This window comes from Siniperca chuatsi, linkage group LG16 (genome assembly GCF_020085105.1).
Source record: "Siniperca chuatsi isolate FFG_IHB_CAS linkage group LG16, ASM2008510v1, whole genome shotgun sequence".
In the NCBI taxonomy this organism is placed as follows: Eukaryota; Metazoa; Chordata; class Actinopteri; order Centrarchiformes; family Sinipercidae; genus Siniperca; species Siniperca chuatsi.
The window spans coordinates 10,354,740-10,373,194 of NC_058057.1; the positions used below are offsets into that span (position 1 = coordinate 10,354,740).

Consider the following 18,455-nt stretch of genomic DNA (forward strand, 5'->3'; position numbering starts at 1 on the left):
GTGAAAGTGAGTAGTAAAACAGAAAAGGGATAGATGCAAGTAATCTGTTTTCCCCTAATCTCGTCTTAATGAATTATACAGGCAGTTGTAAAGCAGATGAGGGAATCAAGAAACACCTAACTGTTCCCTCCTTCTTTCCTTACTCCTGAGCCTTTCATCCTTCTTTCCTTTTCTCCAGCTTTAAAAAAAATGTACCTCATGTAGCTTTAGTGACGTCAACTAGCTCTTTCTTTGCCAACACTCAAATGTTTTTCACTTCACTTCATTTCCCTCCTTTTTAAAGAAAAAACACCTCAATCAAAATCCAGTCTGGGCCTCGTTAACCATTACAGTCATCGGTGACTTTGCCTGTGGCAGCCATCCTGCCCTATGAAGTGGACACTGTAATAGATATTAATTATTAGCCAGCAGCCACTTAAAGCCCAGCCTGTAACGATGGCTCCTGTTTCAGCTAAGCTATTTATAGCTCACGCTACTCTGCCTGTGTTGCTGCTGCATGGCTCTGTGCTGCCAATGCAAGACTTCCAGGGATTAGCCACAATTACATTGACAACTAACCTGTCATGTAAACACAGCCAAATATTCATGGTGTGCACAGAGAACTGTACACATGCAGTCAGCCGCTGGGTGTTGTAGAGACTCAAGTGTGTATTTCACCACGGTGATGCATGTACTGTCATATGAATGTGCAAACTCGCTCATAGACATGGCAAATGGTTGTGGAGATGTACGTCAGTCACACATGTAAACTCAAGCAAACAAACACACACACAGAAATTGGAATAAACTGGAACAAGTACATTACTCACACAGACAAACTGCTGATTACATGCTGTGTAAGGTTTGTGTTCTGTCCAACGCAGATACACTCGGCTGAAGCTGCAGCTCAACCCTGAGGGGCGAATCCCCGTCAAGAAGTAAGTCTCTCTGACTCATCCTTCTCTCCTCTGCCACCTCTCTGCTCTTTTGGTCAATGCGTAGCTTTCTCTTCCTTCTCACGTTGCCATCAGTATGCATACGCTTCAGTATACACACATCCTCTGTGTATATGTGTGCATTTATTAGAATATGTTACCCCTCCCTTCTTTCGTCTTTCATTCTTTCCACAACTCTTCAGCTCCATTACTTTTACCACTGTCCTTTCTTCTATCTGTAAAGAGCCCACCCTTATTGGTTTGTGCATTTGTGTGTATGTACACATGTGTGTAGCATGCCCTGGGTAAGCCCCATTTATATCTGTCACTAACTTCAACTCAAAATGTGCCAGTGTGTGATGTGTGTGAGAATTTCCTTTTGTGTGTTTCAGTTTTGTGATTTTCAGTTTCACTTATCTGGGAGTTTGTCATCAGCTCATTGAAAATCCAACTCTCTCCATCGCCATTAGTCAAGTTGAGCTTTCAGGCAGGCAACAGTGAACTTCTGCGATAACCTCCCACAGAGCCGCAGAGGAAAACAGTGGGTGTCAACACAGAGAGGCAGAGAGACACTCCTTGCCGTTTAGGGAATTAACCTCCTAGCTGGGAGGACATGTCAGCTTGACTAATGTCAGCTTGACTCTGCTCTCCCACTGAGCATACAGTATGCGCTCATGGATCTGCACAGGCATACCTCTGCATGTAATTAAAACAGGCTATGGCCAGCGGAAACAGACCTAAACAGCCAGCGGTAGTTGTAACGACACTGGAGTTCATTGCCGTAAATCTCATTTATTGTCTATATACACTAGAATATAACAGACGACAATAGCCCAACCACACAGAAGCACTGTCTCTCTCTACACTCAAAATGAATGATGAGGCAGGGCAGCATATTGCCAGTATCCAGTGAAAACTATGTACCTCCAAAGTGAAAACAAAAAAATTCAAAAACCCATTAGAATATCTGAAAAATGCAGTGTTACAAAGCTCTTTTTCTCAACTCATGAAAATGTGATGCTTTGGAGATGTATGGCTTTCACAGGAAAGCAATCATGATGGTTAGTTATGTGCTGTTAAGTTGAAAACATTGTATCTGCATGTCTTTTGTTTATTTACACAAGACAAAAGCCTAGTTTTGTGACTGTGACTGGAGTAACAAGTACTGTCTTGAACAAGAATTAATAACCATTAATAACGATAATGGTCATTGTAATGGTAATGAAAATGGAAATGATAATGATGAGAAGAAATGACAACAATGCAACTTTATGTGCTCATCTTTGTAAACATATTTGGGGTGATATCATCTTTATAAAGGATTACAAACATTATCACATTATTTATGTACATATGGTGTTGCCATCTGGAGTTTAGACACTGTGAACAGCAGTATTCCAAACAGTGTGTTTCGTATTTTACATACCATTTACATTTGAATAGGAAAAGTTCATTAAGTGAATACTACTGTACTTTTTACTGTGTATGTGTAGTACACATGTTCACTTTTGTAGCTCTATATCAATATACACTTTTATATCACTGAGGGTAGACAAAATATTAGAAACACCTCTCCCTTTCCAAAATGCACAGCAAGTTGAATCATTTTATTTTTTCATCTAGGCATTTTCTTTGTCTTATTTATGACTTTTAATCTGTAATTTTCACTGCAGTTTGTGGTTGCATTCTGTTCTAACAACCATATGTTCCCCTCTTTTTAGTGTCTGGTTTTTCCTTCTATCCTTTTTACTGTTTGCTGCTAAATCTCTCACAGATATCCTTAATACGTATCGATTAAAAGCTGTGATGAATTCCTCAGTTTGACACAGGGGATCAGAGTGAAATGCCCTCTGTCTGTGTGGGATTTTCTGTGATTACTCATAGGGGTGTGTTTTTGTGTCCCCACAGTATCTTCAGGATGTTCTCAGCAGACAGGAAGCGAGTAGAGACAGCCCTGGAAAACTGTAACCTCCCTTCTGGCAGAGTGAGACACCAAAATACTGAAATTCCCTCCTTTTTCAGTGTTACTGTCTCCTCATATTTCCTCCGTCTCTGAACCTGCTCCTGTCTGTGTCCCCCCTCCTCTGCCTCTCTTTCTTATCTTAGTCTCCAAGCTCTTTCATCTTCTCCATCCATCCATCATTCTCTATTCTCCTGAAACAGCAGCTGATAGCTGCTTTGCTCATTTGTTTGGAGTCTTATTTTCTGGATGTCTGCATGGCTTCCCACTCAGAACTGATTTAGCCTTAGTTGTAATGAAACAAATAGACCCAGTGGGAGCAATAGAGATGACAAAAGCTGTTTTATCTTTACCTCTCTCAGATATCACTAGAGAGAAGCCCCCTCATGCATAGATGTGTAAACAGTCCCCCAACACAGCAAACAATCTCTGTATTCCAGCAGTAGCAAGCTATTTGCATGTTTGGAAGTGGGAAAATGCTGTTTAATGCAGTTCTGAACACATGCTGAAACATATGCACATACAGTAGGGCAGACACATCGAAGCTGTAACAAATGGCTTCTGAATACAATCAGAATAAACACATACACACACAGAAATACAAACACACACACAGAACAAGCTATACATAATTAGCACAGGGAGAGAGAGCAGGCGGTAGGAACGTGTTGCCGAATGAAGGTCTGGTGGGATTAGCTGTTGTTCCAACCCGCAAGTAATTACAGCTAAACGGTAGTGTTGTTAATCCCTCAAACACACACACACTTGTAGGCAAAAGCGCATACACAACATAACTCACACCAAGGCCTTTAGTGTGACTCACTGAGTTTCGGCAGGGCTTGACCTGCATCCCTCTCCCTCGGTGCATCCTTCCTCATCTTCTTTTCTCTCGGCGCCTTCGAAGAGTGTTTGGTTCTGCTCTGTTTCTTGCTGGCACAATGCTAATGCCTGCTGCTGAGCGCCCTGTGTCTTTATCAGACCTGTTTGGCCCTGATAGCTCTATAAGGAGCCCTTGTGGCCACAGCTTTTTTGTTTAAGTCTAGGTGCAAATTGCAGGCAGTCATCTTTTGTTAATGAAACATATGTGCGTGTAAGACGTGTCTTGCTCATAGGCACATCAGTAGGGTGGATAGATGGGCTCAACCTCTAATACTATCTTCTACAATGGGTCTCTCGTACAAACAGATTTGTTCTTAAGTGGCACGTACGAATAATGTACGACAGCTTGTCCCATTCACCATTTATCTTGTATTTCCAATTTTCAGATTTTCTTTCATATATATTCCATTTAAACAATAAAATCACCCAAATTTAAGTGCCAATACTGGAAAGAACTGACAATAGTATTTGATAGCACAGCAGTAAAAGTGGATCAATTCTGAACCTATAGATGCTATAGATTTGTAGTTCTTCCACAGTGTCTCTACCCACTAGGCAACCTGCTGCCCCATAATCTGTGTTCACAGTGTGTATGTGTATGCATATGTATAAAACACATATGTATGTGACCATGTTGCTGTTGTCTGCTGCAGAATGACTCCATCCCCCAGGAAGATTTCACTCCAGATGTCTATAACATGTTCCTGAGCAACATCTGCCCCAGATCTGAGCTGGACCACATCTTCTCTGACGTGTAAGAACCATGTTTCCCTGAGTTTTATTTGACTTTTAAAAAGTCTGTCAGGAAGCAAGCATCTTTTCAACCTCCAAAGAATACAGTAATTCCCAGTTTAGATGTTAAAAACTTGAAACAATGTGAGAGTGATTAATTTGATATCTTTTTTTTTCACGGCCGTCTGTTGCTCTTTTCAGACTGGCAGCTAGATAATGGCTGCCATCCTTGATAGGGATATATGGCTTTATAGGTTTGAGGCACCTGCTTTTACCCATTAGAGTCATCATAAGCAGTTAATAAGTACAGGAAAGTGTATTGTAAAGGCCCAGGTTGTGACTACTCCAGCCTGGCTGTGTGGCCCCTCGTGCTGCAGAAGCAGAGCTGCCCCTTGGCCCAGAGGGACTCAGACCATCAGCCGAGGCAGCATGCCAGCACGACCGTGACCACTCCAAGTCATAGATTTTAATCAGAGTTAAGTGAGATGGCATGAGAGCCAGGAGGATATGGAGATGATAATTTAGTGGAACAAGCTCAGATATGAAAGACATTTTAATCAAATCTCACAATTTACTCAACACAGCATTTAATCCTCTGCTCCTTTGCGTTTCTGTTGCTCTCCCTCGCTACATCTCTTTGCCGTTTTAATTACTGCTCCTCCCCTCCATCATCTTCTCCACATTTCATTTTCGCATACCTCAAGTTTTGAATTCTGCTCTTCTGCGCCCTCATCTCGCTTAATAACCCACCCATGCTTTCTCCACTTTTCCCTTTTCGTATTTCCACTACTCACCTTATCCTCTCCTCTCTTTTCAGGGGGGCTAAGAGTCGTCCATACCTCACTGTGGAGCAGATGACAGAGTTTATTAACAGTAAACAGCGAGACCCTCGTCTGAACGAGATACTCTACCCTCCTCTCAAACCAGAACAGGTCCAGGTGCTGGTGGACAAATATGAACCCAATGCTTCGCTGGCACAGAAAGGTCAGTGGCTCAAATGTCTGTCAGTACAAACACAGGCACACTTTTATGCTTATATGTACACATAAATACACATAAGACACAGTTAACAGCAACTTTTTAAACATAAAATAACGTGCTCATAAAGTAATTTCTCCCGATTAATACACTTGATGTTTATGTAACCAAAAGAGCAATTGTGTTTTGTAGTAAAACATTTTGGAAACCACAAACACTTTTACACATTTGACCCAGACATACCAACCTCTTTCAACCCTACTAAGACACCACCCAAACCCTCTACTGCGGCCCCCACCACCAATATATTTGGCAGGGGCGTTGACATAGCAATGCTCTGGAAGTGAGGGGACGTAGTAGGGTGCAAAGGAACGGAATGTTATAAGTCTGTACAGTAAATGCCACACACACCAAACACCACCACCACCAAAATGTTTCACCTACTCCAAACACTGCCAAGCTTAGCAGAGGATATTCCCTGCCACTTTATTTTAAGAGAGAGAGAGAGACTGTGTATGTGTGTGTGTGTGTGTGTGTGTGTGTGTGTGTGTGTGTGTGTGTGAAAGAGAGAATGTGAAACTATAGAGAGAGGTGAGGGTTGCTGGTGTGTGTTTGCACTTCTGGAGAGCTTGAACAAATAGCAAGTGGCAAGTGGCACTGTTGAACACAAATGTAAATTCAAATATGTTAACATGTACACAAACACTGGAGTCATACGCATATGTCTCTTTACTTTCATTTAACAGTATTTTTTTCTTTACTTCAGTGTAATTCACAAATCTGATCCATAAAATGTGCACAAACCAATGATTTGAAGGGTGCTTACGGTTATGGCTTAGAGAGCTCAATGCACTGCAACTTAAAGCCATAGTTCAACATTGTGTGATATATGATATTGTGCTTATTCGCTTTGTGGCGGAGAGTTAGAGAAGAAGTTTGATACCATTCTCATATCTGTTTGTCTAATATAAGGCTACAGCCAGCAGCCGGTTAGCTTAGCTTAGCACAAAGACTGGAAACAGGGGGACTCAGGTAGCCTGGCTCCATCCAAAGGTAACAAAACCTGCCCACCAGCTCCTCTAAAGCTCTCTAATTAACATGTTATGTCTCGTGTGTGTTTAAATGTAAAAACAACAATTTGCTGTTTCATGGGGGGTTGTGTGCTGGACTATTTCTTTTTCTATTTTCTTGGCCGGGAGCAGTTGCCAGGCAACCAGTAGTAGTTTGGCAACTTGTAGTGTTTCTGTATTTGCTGTCTTTGCAGTGCATTACTGTATTGTGCGTGTGTGTCTCAATTTGCTTAATGCAACTTGGAAACGCAACACACGTTTGTGTTTTGGCCATTTGCATGTGTTACAGCCACTGGATTGTACCATAGGTAGCAGCATCAATCTACCTGTTAAAACTTAATATACGAACAAACAACATGAAAATAATAACATTCATCAAAAGCACAAAACTGCACATGTGTAAAAGTAAACAAACAGTTTTAGGTGTAGTATTAGAGCATCAGGAGTGGCACAGAATAATTCATGAACAACAAAGATGGATGAGTGTAGGGGATCCAAAACATGTTGTATGAAGTGTCAGTGGACAGAGAGCTGCCAAAACTGGAGAACATCCCACTCCAGATATCAAGCATCAAGGTCGGGTATGTGCCAATTCAAATTTGAATTTGAATTGCTGGAAAGCATGTTAAACAAGTGTGCCAAAATGGGTGACTTACTTTACACCATGTTCTGTTTATTTTCAAGCATATCACTGTGTTGTTTTTTTTCTTCTCTGTGTGTATTTGATTAGTTTATACTTTGTATTTACCCACTGTCAGTTTATTTCCTCCTTAAAGATTAGATCTGTGTGCACAAGCATTTAAACGAATGGAGCTAATTCATTACATGACATATGTCTTTAGCTTCCCAATCAATACTGCATCTGAGTTTAACGATCACAGTATCCCACGGGACTTGTTAAATGTTGTGTTTCCCAAGCAGAAACAGTTAGCACTGCTCAACCTTCATAGTTGAGCAGCTGTATGCAGGTAGATTATATACCTGCATCAAAAACTTTTGTCACTATGCTGCAGATCTGAAGTTTAGTACATGGTTGAATATATTTCAAAATATTTCGAAAACAAACAAATAGTCTGAAGGCTATTATTAAATAGCGTTTCTGTTTTAAAATGAAAAAAATACTAATCTTTGCTGCCAGAAGAGGCTGTTTCTGTAAAAACCTGTTCATTATATCATTAATATGCCAATCACATTTGCACATTTTATTACTAATTACACTGAAACTAAATTGACCTCAACTAACTCAAGCAGAGCATGAGTGCTGCTTTATTAAAGTCTCCTGAGTAAAGTACCTAGTTTGCTTTTTTTTTTCAAATGTGTGACAAAATGAATCATGGGTGCCTAAATTAGATCAAATCATTTTTTAAACCACATTCAAACGCCCAGATTGACCACCCTGTGTTTGACTCTGATCACAGTGATGTGCTCGTACTGTGATGTTGTTGTTTCAGCTTGTCCCAGGCTCTCTGGAAACGTGCCCTTCTCTGTCCCAGTGACAGATTTCCCCACGTGAAGTATTTATCTAGCCGAAGGAAGTGCTGCCATCTGCTCTGCAGAGGAGCCCAGACCTCCACATGCTACCTTCACACACACTCATGCATACGCATACACACACTTTTTCCTCTCTCAAGGACACTCATACATGCATGTAGAACTGGACATGGGCAGCTTTGTGCATACTAAGCATGTGCTTTTAGATTGCACTGAAAAAGCATCATGTGGATACATGCATATTCATCTTCGGTGATTGCAGAGAGGAAGCTCTTTGTCAGATTTTGTCAGTTTGTGTCCAGTCTTGTCTTACTGGTTATCATTACATTTAGAATACATTTGCACTGCAGTTTCCTCTCAGCTCAACAGAGTCCTTTTTGTGGCCATAAGTCAAAGTTTTTTTTATTTAACTTGAATGTTCCCTTTTATACTCCCTTCCTTTCAGATCTAACTTCACCTTTCAAGCATCACCTTTAGAATAACACCTGTAGGTTCTCACTCAAGTACACTTCCCAATCCCAGCCATGTTAACACCATTTTTCCCTGTTTGACCTACAAATGTCTTGGGAACTGGGGAAACTGTGTGTAAGTCAGTGTGAGTGGTACAGAGGTTAGGCCTCAGCCTGGCAAAGGGAGGTCCTGGCAGTCAGCAGGGAGTAAGTTGCTGAGTGCGACTGAGCTCACATGTCACAGACAGCAGCCAGAATTAATTAGTCCAGCGACTCTGCAGAGGGCGGCACCGCATTAATTAGCATAAAGTGGCCGGAGGGACCTGCTGCACCCATCAAGCTTGCATTATTTTGCATATTTAGCATAACGTCAAGTGAGTGTGTGTGTATGTTGGTGGAGGAGGTTGCAAGTGTTTTGGTTTCGCCTTGAGCGCTTGTTATATGTTGTTCAAAATTGAATCCATGCAGGTGTGGTGTGTGATGTGTATGGTAATTTGTATGGAAATTTGAATCTTGTGTCTGGATGATTGGAGATGTGAGCTTTTCTTCTGCTGCTTATTACTTATTTATTCAGCGTTATTCACTTTCTCGAGCACATTCAGTGAAGACATGAGCTCAGTGTTGACAGTAAAAAGGCAAAGCTTAACATGAGTGACCTTGACAAACAATCAAAACAAGGAAAGAACAACGTCAAGGGTAGTTCAGCTTTTTCAGATCCCTGTATGACTTATAATGGACAATAGCAATGCTAGAAGAAGCTAGTGGAGCCTGAAATGTAGAAAATCACATTTGTATTGTAAACTACCTGTGAAAACAGGAGACTTTTTCTGCATTTATCTACCTGGAGGCCTTTAATATTTCTAATGAAGGCACCCAGAGTAAAATCTAAGAAACTGAAACACTGAGGAACAGGCTTTAAGGATTAACCACAAAAGCTTTTGGCAAACAATGAATTAGGGTTTCGGCTAAATTAAACTACTAATGTAATCTCAATGTTAATTAGTGATTATGAAAATTTTTGTCTTCCAACTGCTTTTTTGCATGTATGTGTATGCAGTATAGTGTACACACAAACACTCAAACATACACTCACTCTTTGTGCAAGAGTGCAACAGTGCAACAGATTTGGCACAGACGAATAAGGTAAATCAGGCTTTGGCTACAGAGACAATACTTATTATTAGATCCATTTGTTGTTGGTTTTTGTCTTTTCATGGGATTTGTTGACAATAAGAAAAATAAAGAACATCATCAGACTTGTCCTTTAACTCCTTAGCCACAGGATTTTAAGTTCAGGTTACTGTCTGGACCAAAACAAAGTTTTCAAAGGTATCATTTTGACTAACATGTCTGTGCGCTGTGTTGCGTTCATGCAGGTCAGATCTCAGTGGAAGGCTTTGCCAGGTATCTGAATGGGGAGGAGAACACCATCATCCCCCCCGAGAAGCTGGACCAGAGCGAAGACATGACTCTTCCCCTCTCCCACTATTTCATCAACTCCTCACACAACACATACCTCACAGGTACGCACATACACCGAGACACAAGTCGAAAGTCTGTTTTGTATGTTAACTATGTCTGTCCCTCTGGTTTGCATTCAGGTACTACCACTCAACTCGATTTTACTCCTGACTGATTGCACATGCGCATCCTTTATTCTTCTACACATGAACAGATCACTTGTTCATTTAGAAACACAATTATGGTTGCACAAGTGAATACACCCAACTTCATACCTCGCAGGTCTGTCAGTCAAAAGCAGCGGTGCATATAAGCCCCTCTTTCTTGCGTTACCTCTCAAGAGGTTATCCAATCAAGTCATGCCATGAGACTCAATTCATTGATATTCATGAGTTAAATATTTCTTTAGACTGGTAGTCACAGTAACTGGCTCCCGGCAGTGCGCAAGCATGGCAGGCACAATACAGAGGCCATTTTCTATTGAATGGATATTAGAATTCATCAATTCAAATCTATTCTGGGGGGAACTGGAGAGCATTGAATCTTTCAAGTGGATAAAATTTCTCCAGCGATGGAAAAAATGGAATTTCTGTAATAGGCCAGCCTCATAGCCTGCGAAATGAAGAAATGAGAAAAACAAACAACAGGTCCTTGATTCTCTCCTCACAAACAGTTTTTCTTGATGTATTTTCATTGTGACACATTGTGATATTATTGTAGGCAACAGAGAGTGGCAATGCAGAATGCATTTCTGTCCTTGCAGTGTTTATGTTTCACAAAAGATCCACACAAGATAATTAGACTGACAGAGGCTTGGGCAGCATATTTATTCATGTTGATGTATTTCATCCTATTCATCCATGGTAAATTAAAGCAATGTTTATGCAGTGTACAACACATGAACATGGGTTTGGATTAAGGATGTTGTTCAAAAGAAGAGAAAGAAAAAGTGAGAGGACAAATGAGAAAAGGAATGAAGAAAAGGGAGGAAATTAATGATGCCAGCTGTGAGAAGTGAGAACACAGATCTGCCTCTCACTCTGACACAGTTCCCACCATGTTGCAGGAAAGCATGCTGCTAATGTGAAGAGATAATTGCTTCGCTAATGGTGACAGGGTGATGAGATTTGCCTGCTTCAGATAACGACAATTGTATTGTTTTTACAGCATGCTAGCAACCAGTAAGTTGGGAGTGGGAGGACACGCTTTTGTAGGCTTCCTGGTACTTTTGGGATCAATATAACAGTTACCTGAAGTTGTGTATGTGTTTGCTTGCTTATGTGCGGAGTGCAGCTGGCCAGCTCGCAGGGAACTCTTCAGTCGAGATGTACAAGCAGGTTCTCCTGTCAGGGTGCCGCTGCATTGAACTGGACTGCTGGAAGGGGCGCACCACAGAAGAAGAGCCTGTCATCACTCACGGCTTCACCATGACAACTGAAATCTCCTTCAAGGTAACACAAGGAGAACAGAGTGATAATGATATAGGTGAGGGGTTGTGTGGGCGGGTTGGGGAGTACATGCATTACATACATTTTAATGTCTTTGTCACTTCTGGGTAAACAGACCTTGCAGACAGATGATGTAATCCACATGTTGTACACATGATCCACTCACTGGATCAAATACTGATTGGCATTTGGGTTGAGCCAACACCCACAACCTTTTTAGTTACTTTGTGATTTTAGAAATTTTAGGGTTAAAATGGGTTTCTATTTCTGGGTTTCATCTTTATTTCTAGTGCACACTTTAAGGTTACATGCAAGTGTTTTGGCAGCCACCTATGTGAACATCTGCATCTTCAAACATATGCACTCTTGCACCACAATGCAAACGCTTGTTTCTGTTAGGTTAAATGATCTAAGGAACCCAAAAGCAGGACACAGCGAGATGGAGAACCGGCTGTTAGTTCAGACAGTCTTTATTATAAATACTACAACAGTTCACTGGTAGATAAATGCTCTTCCAGAGCGGGCGAGGCAGGTGTAGTCCGCTGGAGCCGGTGGGAGAACTTTCCCATGCGGTCCGTAGGGAACCAGCAGGGCTCAGAGGGCAAAGGCGGTGAAGAGAGTGTTCTGGAGATGGCTCGGATAGCGTGGCAGGCAAAGAAGGGAAGGCAGCTTGACTGGAGACTGCAGAGATCAGGTAGACCACGGTGGCTGGGATCACCAGCAGGTAGTGAGGCAGAGACAGACAATGTCAGACAGGAGCAAATGAGCAACTGGAAACTTAACTTGGTCAGGATTTAGGCCGGTGATCAGCAGCAGGAGGGAAAACCAGAGCGCCACGCCCAGGCCAGTACACACACACACACACACACACACACAGACACACTGAGAGACAAACAGAGGACTGACAAGGAACACAGGGAGGGAAGAGCTACAACAGAGCACACAAGGATAGGATGGGAGATGTGGCTAAACTATGGCAGTTTCAGAATAAAAAAATAAAGCTAATTGAAAGAGAAAGGTCCAGTAGCTTCAGTCATTATTGTCATCTTCATACTGTTAATTTTATGTATTGTTTGCTTTAAAATTGTAATCCTTAAGATTTCAGTCCTGGTTAATTTGGCAACACCAGTGATTACTGGTGGTAACAGAAAGTGCGGTTTAATACTACAGTAAACACTCCTTGAGCAGCTACTTTGTCAGAAATACAATAGAAGAACAAATGATTTATCTGTTTACAGCACGAATGGTTTTCCACACAACAGCTTTGCACAGTAAAGTTGGTTACCTTGCTGAAGAGTTGGAGCCTGAAGCTCTTTTACAGCTCACTGTGGCTGCTCCATCTTGTTCTATTACTACTTTGCCAAAATAAAAAATGATCCACTTACATGAATGGATCGTTTTCCTGTGAATCCCTCCTGCATAGGTAGGCGATCGGAATCCAGTGCGAGAATGGCGATCTCCACTACCAATAAAAAGTATTATATAGAGAGGTAATAACTGAATGTAAATACAGTGAATGGCTATTGCGGAAAAAATGCTGACCATAAATAGTATAAAATAGGTTTTGATTTCATGAAGATTTTAAGGATTATAACTTAAATATCATTTTATACAGCAGGGAATAAAACACAGACAGAAAAGCAAAAATATACACATTCAGACACAGATAAAAGTAAGTATGGAGGAAAGCAGAGTTGGATAAGAAGTGGGAAAAACAGAAAGTGGGGCATGCATGCAGCAGATGGCAAATCGAAAGGCACAGGGAAACACTGAATGGCCCTAAACTGAAGCGCTGAGGGGCGCTTAATTGAAGTCTCAAAAGATGAGAAGACAAAGAGAAAAAATGCATTTATAGGAGGAGGAGGGTGTGAAAAAAGTAGAGTACAAAGAAGGAGAGAGATGGGTTGATTTATTGATAGAGGAAATTTAGATCTATTGAGAGTAACAAAAGTAGTATAAACAACCTTAATGGAATTAGTCTGAGAGTGAAATACAAAACGAGACGAGTTGGGAAAGATGAATGGAAGAAAGCTACAGATAGAGAGGGTTGAGTTACAGAAGATTTTTATTGGAGGAGATGGAGCAAATGGAAATGAAGGCATTAACTGAACTGGCACTGTTGTTAATGATGGTGTAATTGACTTAGACAAGTCTTCCCTGGATTTGAGCAGTGACACCACTTCATGGCTCAGCTCCCATTTCCGTAAACGTATCCACGCTGAAATTTGTGGGACATGAATGACTAAGCACACACTTTGCAGGATTTTCTTTCACATTATTAACCAGAAAATGTACCACCATGTTGACACACCCTGCACACACATACACTTATTCTACCCTGATACCAGCATTTGATGAGTAGCCTCAATACACCATAATGTAATGCAGCCAGACAACATGTTGCATTTGGAGTAAGGCGGAGTGTAATATATTTTTTGTGCTACTGAAAAACTATCTTCCTATCTTATCACTCTTGCTCTCTTTTGTGCAGCTATTGATTTCAACAGGTGTGTGCATGTTCTCTGGGGGAGGTTCTCAGGCATTTTAAGAAATGTAGGGAATCATATCATTATAAATGGATGTGATTCTTGCTGGTATACGAGCTCAAGGGTGTTTCGAAATGCTTTATTTTCTCGTGACTCTATAGCATATTATCGCTTAAACCAACGGCGACATTCATTGCTTTTAATGTGCATTATGTTACTCAAATAATAATAACAACATTCTGCCCTGGGTGTGTGTATTGAACATAATTTAATAATAATGTGTTCATATTATCAATTAATTTTATTTTCTGTTTGTGTTTTTAGGAGGTGATCGAGGCTATAGCAGAGTGTGCCTTCAAGACCTCGCCCTTCCCCATCATCCTGTCTTTTGAGAACCACGTGGACTCGTAAGTCAGCAGATCATTTCAAGTCAGGGGTGTAAAGTCTACAGTATGATTGTCGACCTTATTGATCGGTACCGTCTATCACTGGGTGATGAACATCAATAGGCCCAATTAGCCATTTTGTTTGTTACAGCTGTGTAAACATCTAGACTGTTTTAGGGAGAAAGTTCTCGTTGGTTGTTTTGTCTTGTAATGGCTCCAAGGGGCTTCTTAGGGGTAACATACTTAATCAGTGTATATAGATATTTAGTAGAGAAACCGTGATGGTGTGTGTCTGTGTTTGTTTTTGCGTGTGATGACTCCCAGACCAAAGCAGCAGGCTAAGATGGCAGAGTACTGCCGGTCAATATTTGGAGATGCATTACTGACAGAACCTCTGGAGAAATATCCGGTGAGTACATAAGATGCTCAAACACACAACACACAACACACACACGTGCATGTGCTCACACACGCATTCACACTTGCACGGTCTCTCTATTGTTCTCTCGCTTTCTAACACGCACCCACAGATACATATGACATGGCCAGCAGCGAGGGATTCATCAGATGTTGTCGCACAGATGAGTGCACCAAAGAAGTGTTCTTGAACACTGCTGCCCAGCATGCCACCCATACATATATATGTTCGGGAGGCAAAAAGCCACGACGTATTGCAAACTAACATGTACACACACACGCGTATATTCATTCATTTGTTCACATATACTACTATTTCTCTGTATTTAGGTCGTTTTTGCTCTCTCCCGCTCCATCTTTCTCACTAACAGCAACATATTGACATACCCTCTAGCACCTGGCAAAATGTGTTGTCTCTGTTTTTCCTCTTTATGTCACTCCAGGCACGCTCCTAAATGGCCTCCTAGACTTTATCTCTGTCTCTCTCTCTCTCCAGTTTTCATTCTCATTTTCAATCACAGACACACACATACCTGTGGCTATTTACGTGCCATGGAAGCCAACTTTTAATGATTCATCCCGCAGTCATTTTTATTCCTCTGCATCACCTCTCTGTTATCATGGGAGAGACTGCAAACAACAGCCGTGTACGATTAAATGGAAGTGTTTTACGCTGTAATTTAAACATGGCTTTTCTTGGCAGCCCTTTATCTGTCTCTCCTCTGTTGCCATGGCTACCAGTCAAAAGCTTGCTTTGTCTCTTTGTGGCCAAACTCTTTTTTTCCCCCCCAAAGGCGTCTTTGTGTGTAATGACGCAGGCACTTACGTGAGGCAAATGTAGACACTTGTCGCACAAACTCTCACACGCACTCTCAGAGACCTATCATAGTGTCTGGTGTGCACATGAAAACATACCACATATACAATCCTTCACGCATATCTACTTTAACAAAACACTTATTCCTTGCACGTTATTCACCAGGGATGTCTTGTCCCTGTTGGTATAACACTATAGAGCAGCTTAGGTCCCCCAGCAGCCTTCTGACTGGATTTGACATTGAAGTATTATCAGGGGGAATCCTTTCAAATGGAGTGGCAGAGGGAAGGAGAAGGAGAGAGATATGAGGAGACAGACACCAAGGGAGAAGAAGAGAGAGAGACAGAAAGAGAAAGTACCGTTGAGGAATCAGATTTCTACCACTGAGCATGTAATAACTGGGAAAGGTGAGTGCAATGACAACCACTCCCCTCTGGCATTGAGACAGCCGTGTATACAGCGTATCAAATAGGATATCAGCTCCGTTAGTCCATAGGAGCAGGGGCAGATTGGGCAATATAACTAGATTGGTTCCAGCTGAGCCTAAGGTGAGAATAAAGAGGATTACAGTTTCCTTAGAAATTCGAGCTTCTCCTCGATATCCACTGCACAAAACTGTCACTTGTTTTGAATAGGAGAGACTGGTGGCAATGTTTGTTTTTTTCAATTAAACTGAGAACAGTCTGCTCTTTCCCAAAAAATTAGCTGAAATTACTTAAAAATTGGATTTGCCATGAACATGTTTTCTTCTTTGTTATATGGCTCTCATCACTGCATTCATTATGCTGATGAAGGCTGTATTGCCAAAACATTTTCATAATAACTGCTATATAATCTTGTTAAGGCTTAGTTTTAAGCTGCGGACAGAGCAGAATTGGCAAGGCGAGATGTACTCGCACGCAGAAAGCAGGCGGGATTGTAAATAATGTGGGCAGAAGAGCAAGCATAAACTGTTGGAGCTAGCATAGCTAGCAACAACAACATTCCAGATATTTAAGATGATGCACCTTTAATCAAAGTATTCATGACCCTATCACAGTCCTTGCACTTAATGCTGGCCATGCAGCATCCCTGCTAGTCTTCTACTTGTATTCTTTCAGCATACAGTTATACAAACAAGAATATAAACAGGCAATACTTCCTAAAGGAAAGCTCCCTCCTTTTCTAAAATGGGCTTGACAATGGAGAATCTTGAATGGGTTTCTTGCACAGGTTCAAAATAAAGGTAGACCTTGACCTGATAATCTACCGCATCTAACAGTCAGAGGTTGCACCTTAAATACATTGTTGAATTTGGAAGAAGTATTCAGATCTGTTACTTAAAGGTCCAGTGTGTAGGATTTAGTGGCATCTAGCGGTGAAATTGCAGTTTGCAACCATTTGAATACCGCTCACCTCACCCTTCCCTTCCAAGCACGTAGGAGAAACTACGTTGGCTGCACAACTCGTGAAAAACACAAAAGGCCCTATCTATATCCAGTGATTGGTTTGTCTGTTCTGGGCTACTGCAGAAACATGGCGGTGCAACATGGCGACCTCCGTGGAACGGAACCCGCTCCCTGTGTAGATATAAACGGCTTATTCTAAGATAATGAAAATACAACGATTCATATTTTCAGGCAAATGTACACTAATGAAACCATACTTATAAATATTATATTCCATTTCTGCCAATAGCTCCTCCTAATTGTTACTCACTGAACTCACTAAGTAAAAGTGGCAATACCTCAATGTAGAAATACTTGTTTACATGTAAATGTCCTGCATTCAAAATCATACCTAAAGTACAGTACACATTATTATTGGCAAAATGTAGAGTATGAAAAGTAAAAGTACTAATTGTGCAGAAAATGACTCCTGTGAGGGTTATATTATTATATATATATTATTATTGAATCATTATGACTGATGCTTTAATGTGTAAGTAGCATTTTGCTAAATATTAAGTATAAAGCTGTGAAATGTATGTGGAGTAAAAAGTTCAATATTTCCCTCTGAAATGTAGTGGAGTAGAAGTATAAAGTAGCATAAAATGGAAACACTCAAGTAAAGTACAAGTACCTAAAAATTATACGATCCTACAATCTCCCTGCCTCTCTCTGCCTCTAATGTTGCCCTTTTTTCACTCCCTTATTAGAATTGAATTGGGATTTGGGGAAAAAAGCTTAATTGAATCTGTCCAGGTAAATTGTAGTTTAGTCAAACAGGTTTATTGCTGTGCATTTGAGTGCAGTCAAGATTTGGTGCTACATCCATTGTTAAACTGGTTCCATTTAAGTGGAACTGTTTGAGTGAAGCCAAGGCAAACAGGACGTCTAATCTTTATTTTATCTTTTTCGAACAACAACAGTAGAAATGTGTAGATGGATGTGTGTGGCAGCAGGGAAAGTGGGTTATTGGCCGGAAAATCTTGGCTTAAGTTTGGTGTATGAATCACTGCTTCCTTGCGCTTCAAATAAGTCAAGTAAAAGTAGGAAACGTTTAAAGTTTGGTTAAGTTTATAGCTGACAAGTTGTAAACTCCGTGGTTGTATATATATGTGTATATGTGTGTATTCAACATCACTGCTGACTTTCTCGATAATGCATTATTAATATCCCTAAACACTGTGATCCAAAAGCAGTGTGCCCCATAAATAAATCAGAGATCTGCCTACTTCTAGCCAGCTCCCTGGAGAAGGTGAATGTTTGTGTTTAACGCTCAGTTTCCCCCCAGGAAGCTGATTTTAATGCTGAAAGTGTAAACTTTTCAGCTGTTACATCAACAGAGTTTGTAATGCTCAGTGCCGATCCTAGCGGTCACTAACGAGCTCAACTCAGCAGAATCTTCCATAGTGAATTTTGAGCAGAATACGATTTTTTGTTTCTAAAACTGCCATGAATTTAAATTTTAAATTAATCACTCCAGTAAACAACTTCAGTATTTTCTTCCTGTAATTAGCCCATTTGTCTCCAAACTGTTGTTTGG

General features: G+C 40.9%; 1 protein-coding gene across 3 annotated transcripts in view; it reads left to right on the plus strand.

The window, feature by feature from the left end:
* LOC122863603 (1-phosphatidylinositol 4,5-bisphosphate phosphodiesterase beta-1) overlaps positions 1–18,455 on the plus strand; it is a 107,582-nt gene that overhangs the window by 59,779 nt on the left and 29,348 nt on the right. For all 3 annotated transcript variants that reach the window (XR_006375045.1, XM_044170223.1, XM_044170222.1), the window contains exons 6-13: positions 864–917; positions 2,823–2,898; positions 4,407–4,507; positions 5,303–5,469; positions 9,850–9,996; positions 11,228–11,385; positions 14,193–14,275; positions 14,579–14,663. Coding sequence is in view for 2 of the 3 variants with exons in the window: in XM_044170223.1 (XP_044026158.1) it covers positions 864–917; positions 2,823–2,898; positions 4,407–4,507; positions 5,303–5,469; positions 9,850–9,996; positions 11,228–11,385; positions 14,193–14,275; positions 14,579–14,663 (871 nt within the window). In the remaining variant the exon portion in view is untranslated. The remainder of the gene's footprint in view (positions 1–863; positions 918–2,822; positions 2,899–4,406; positions 4,508–5,302; positions 5,470–9,849; positions 9,997–11,227; positions 11,386–14,192; positions 14,276–14,578; positions 14,664–18,455) is intronic.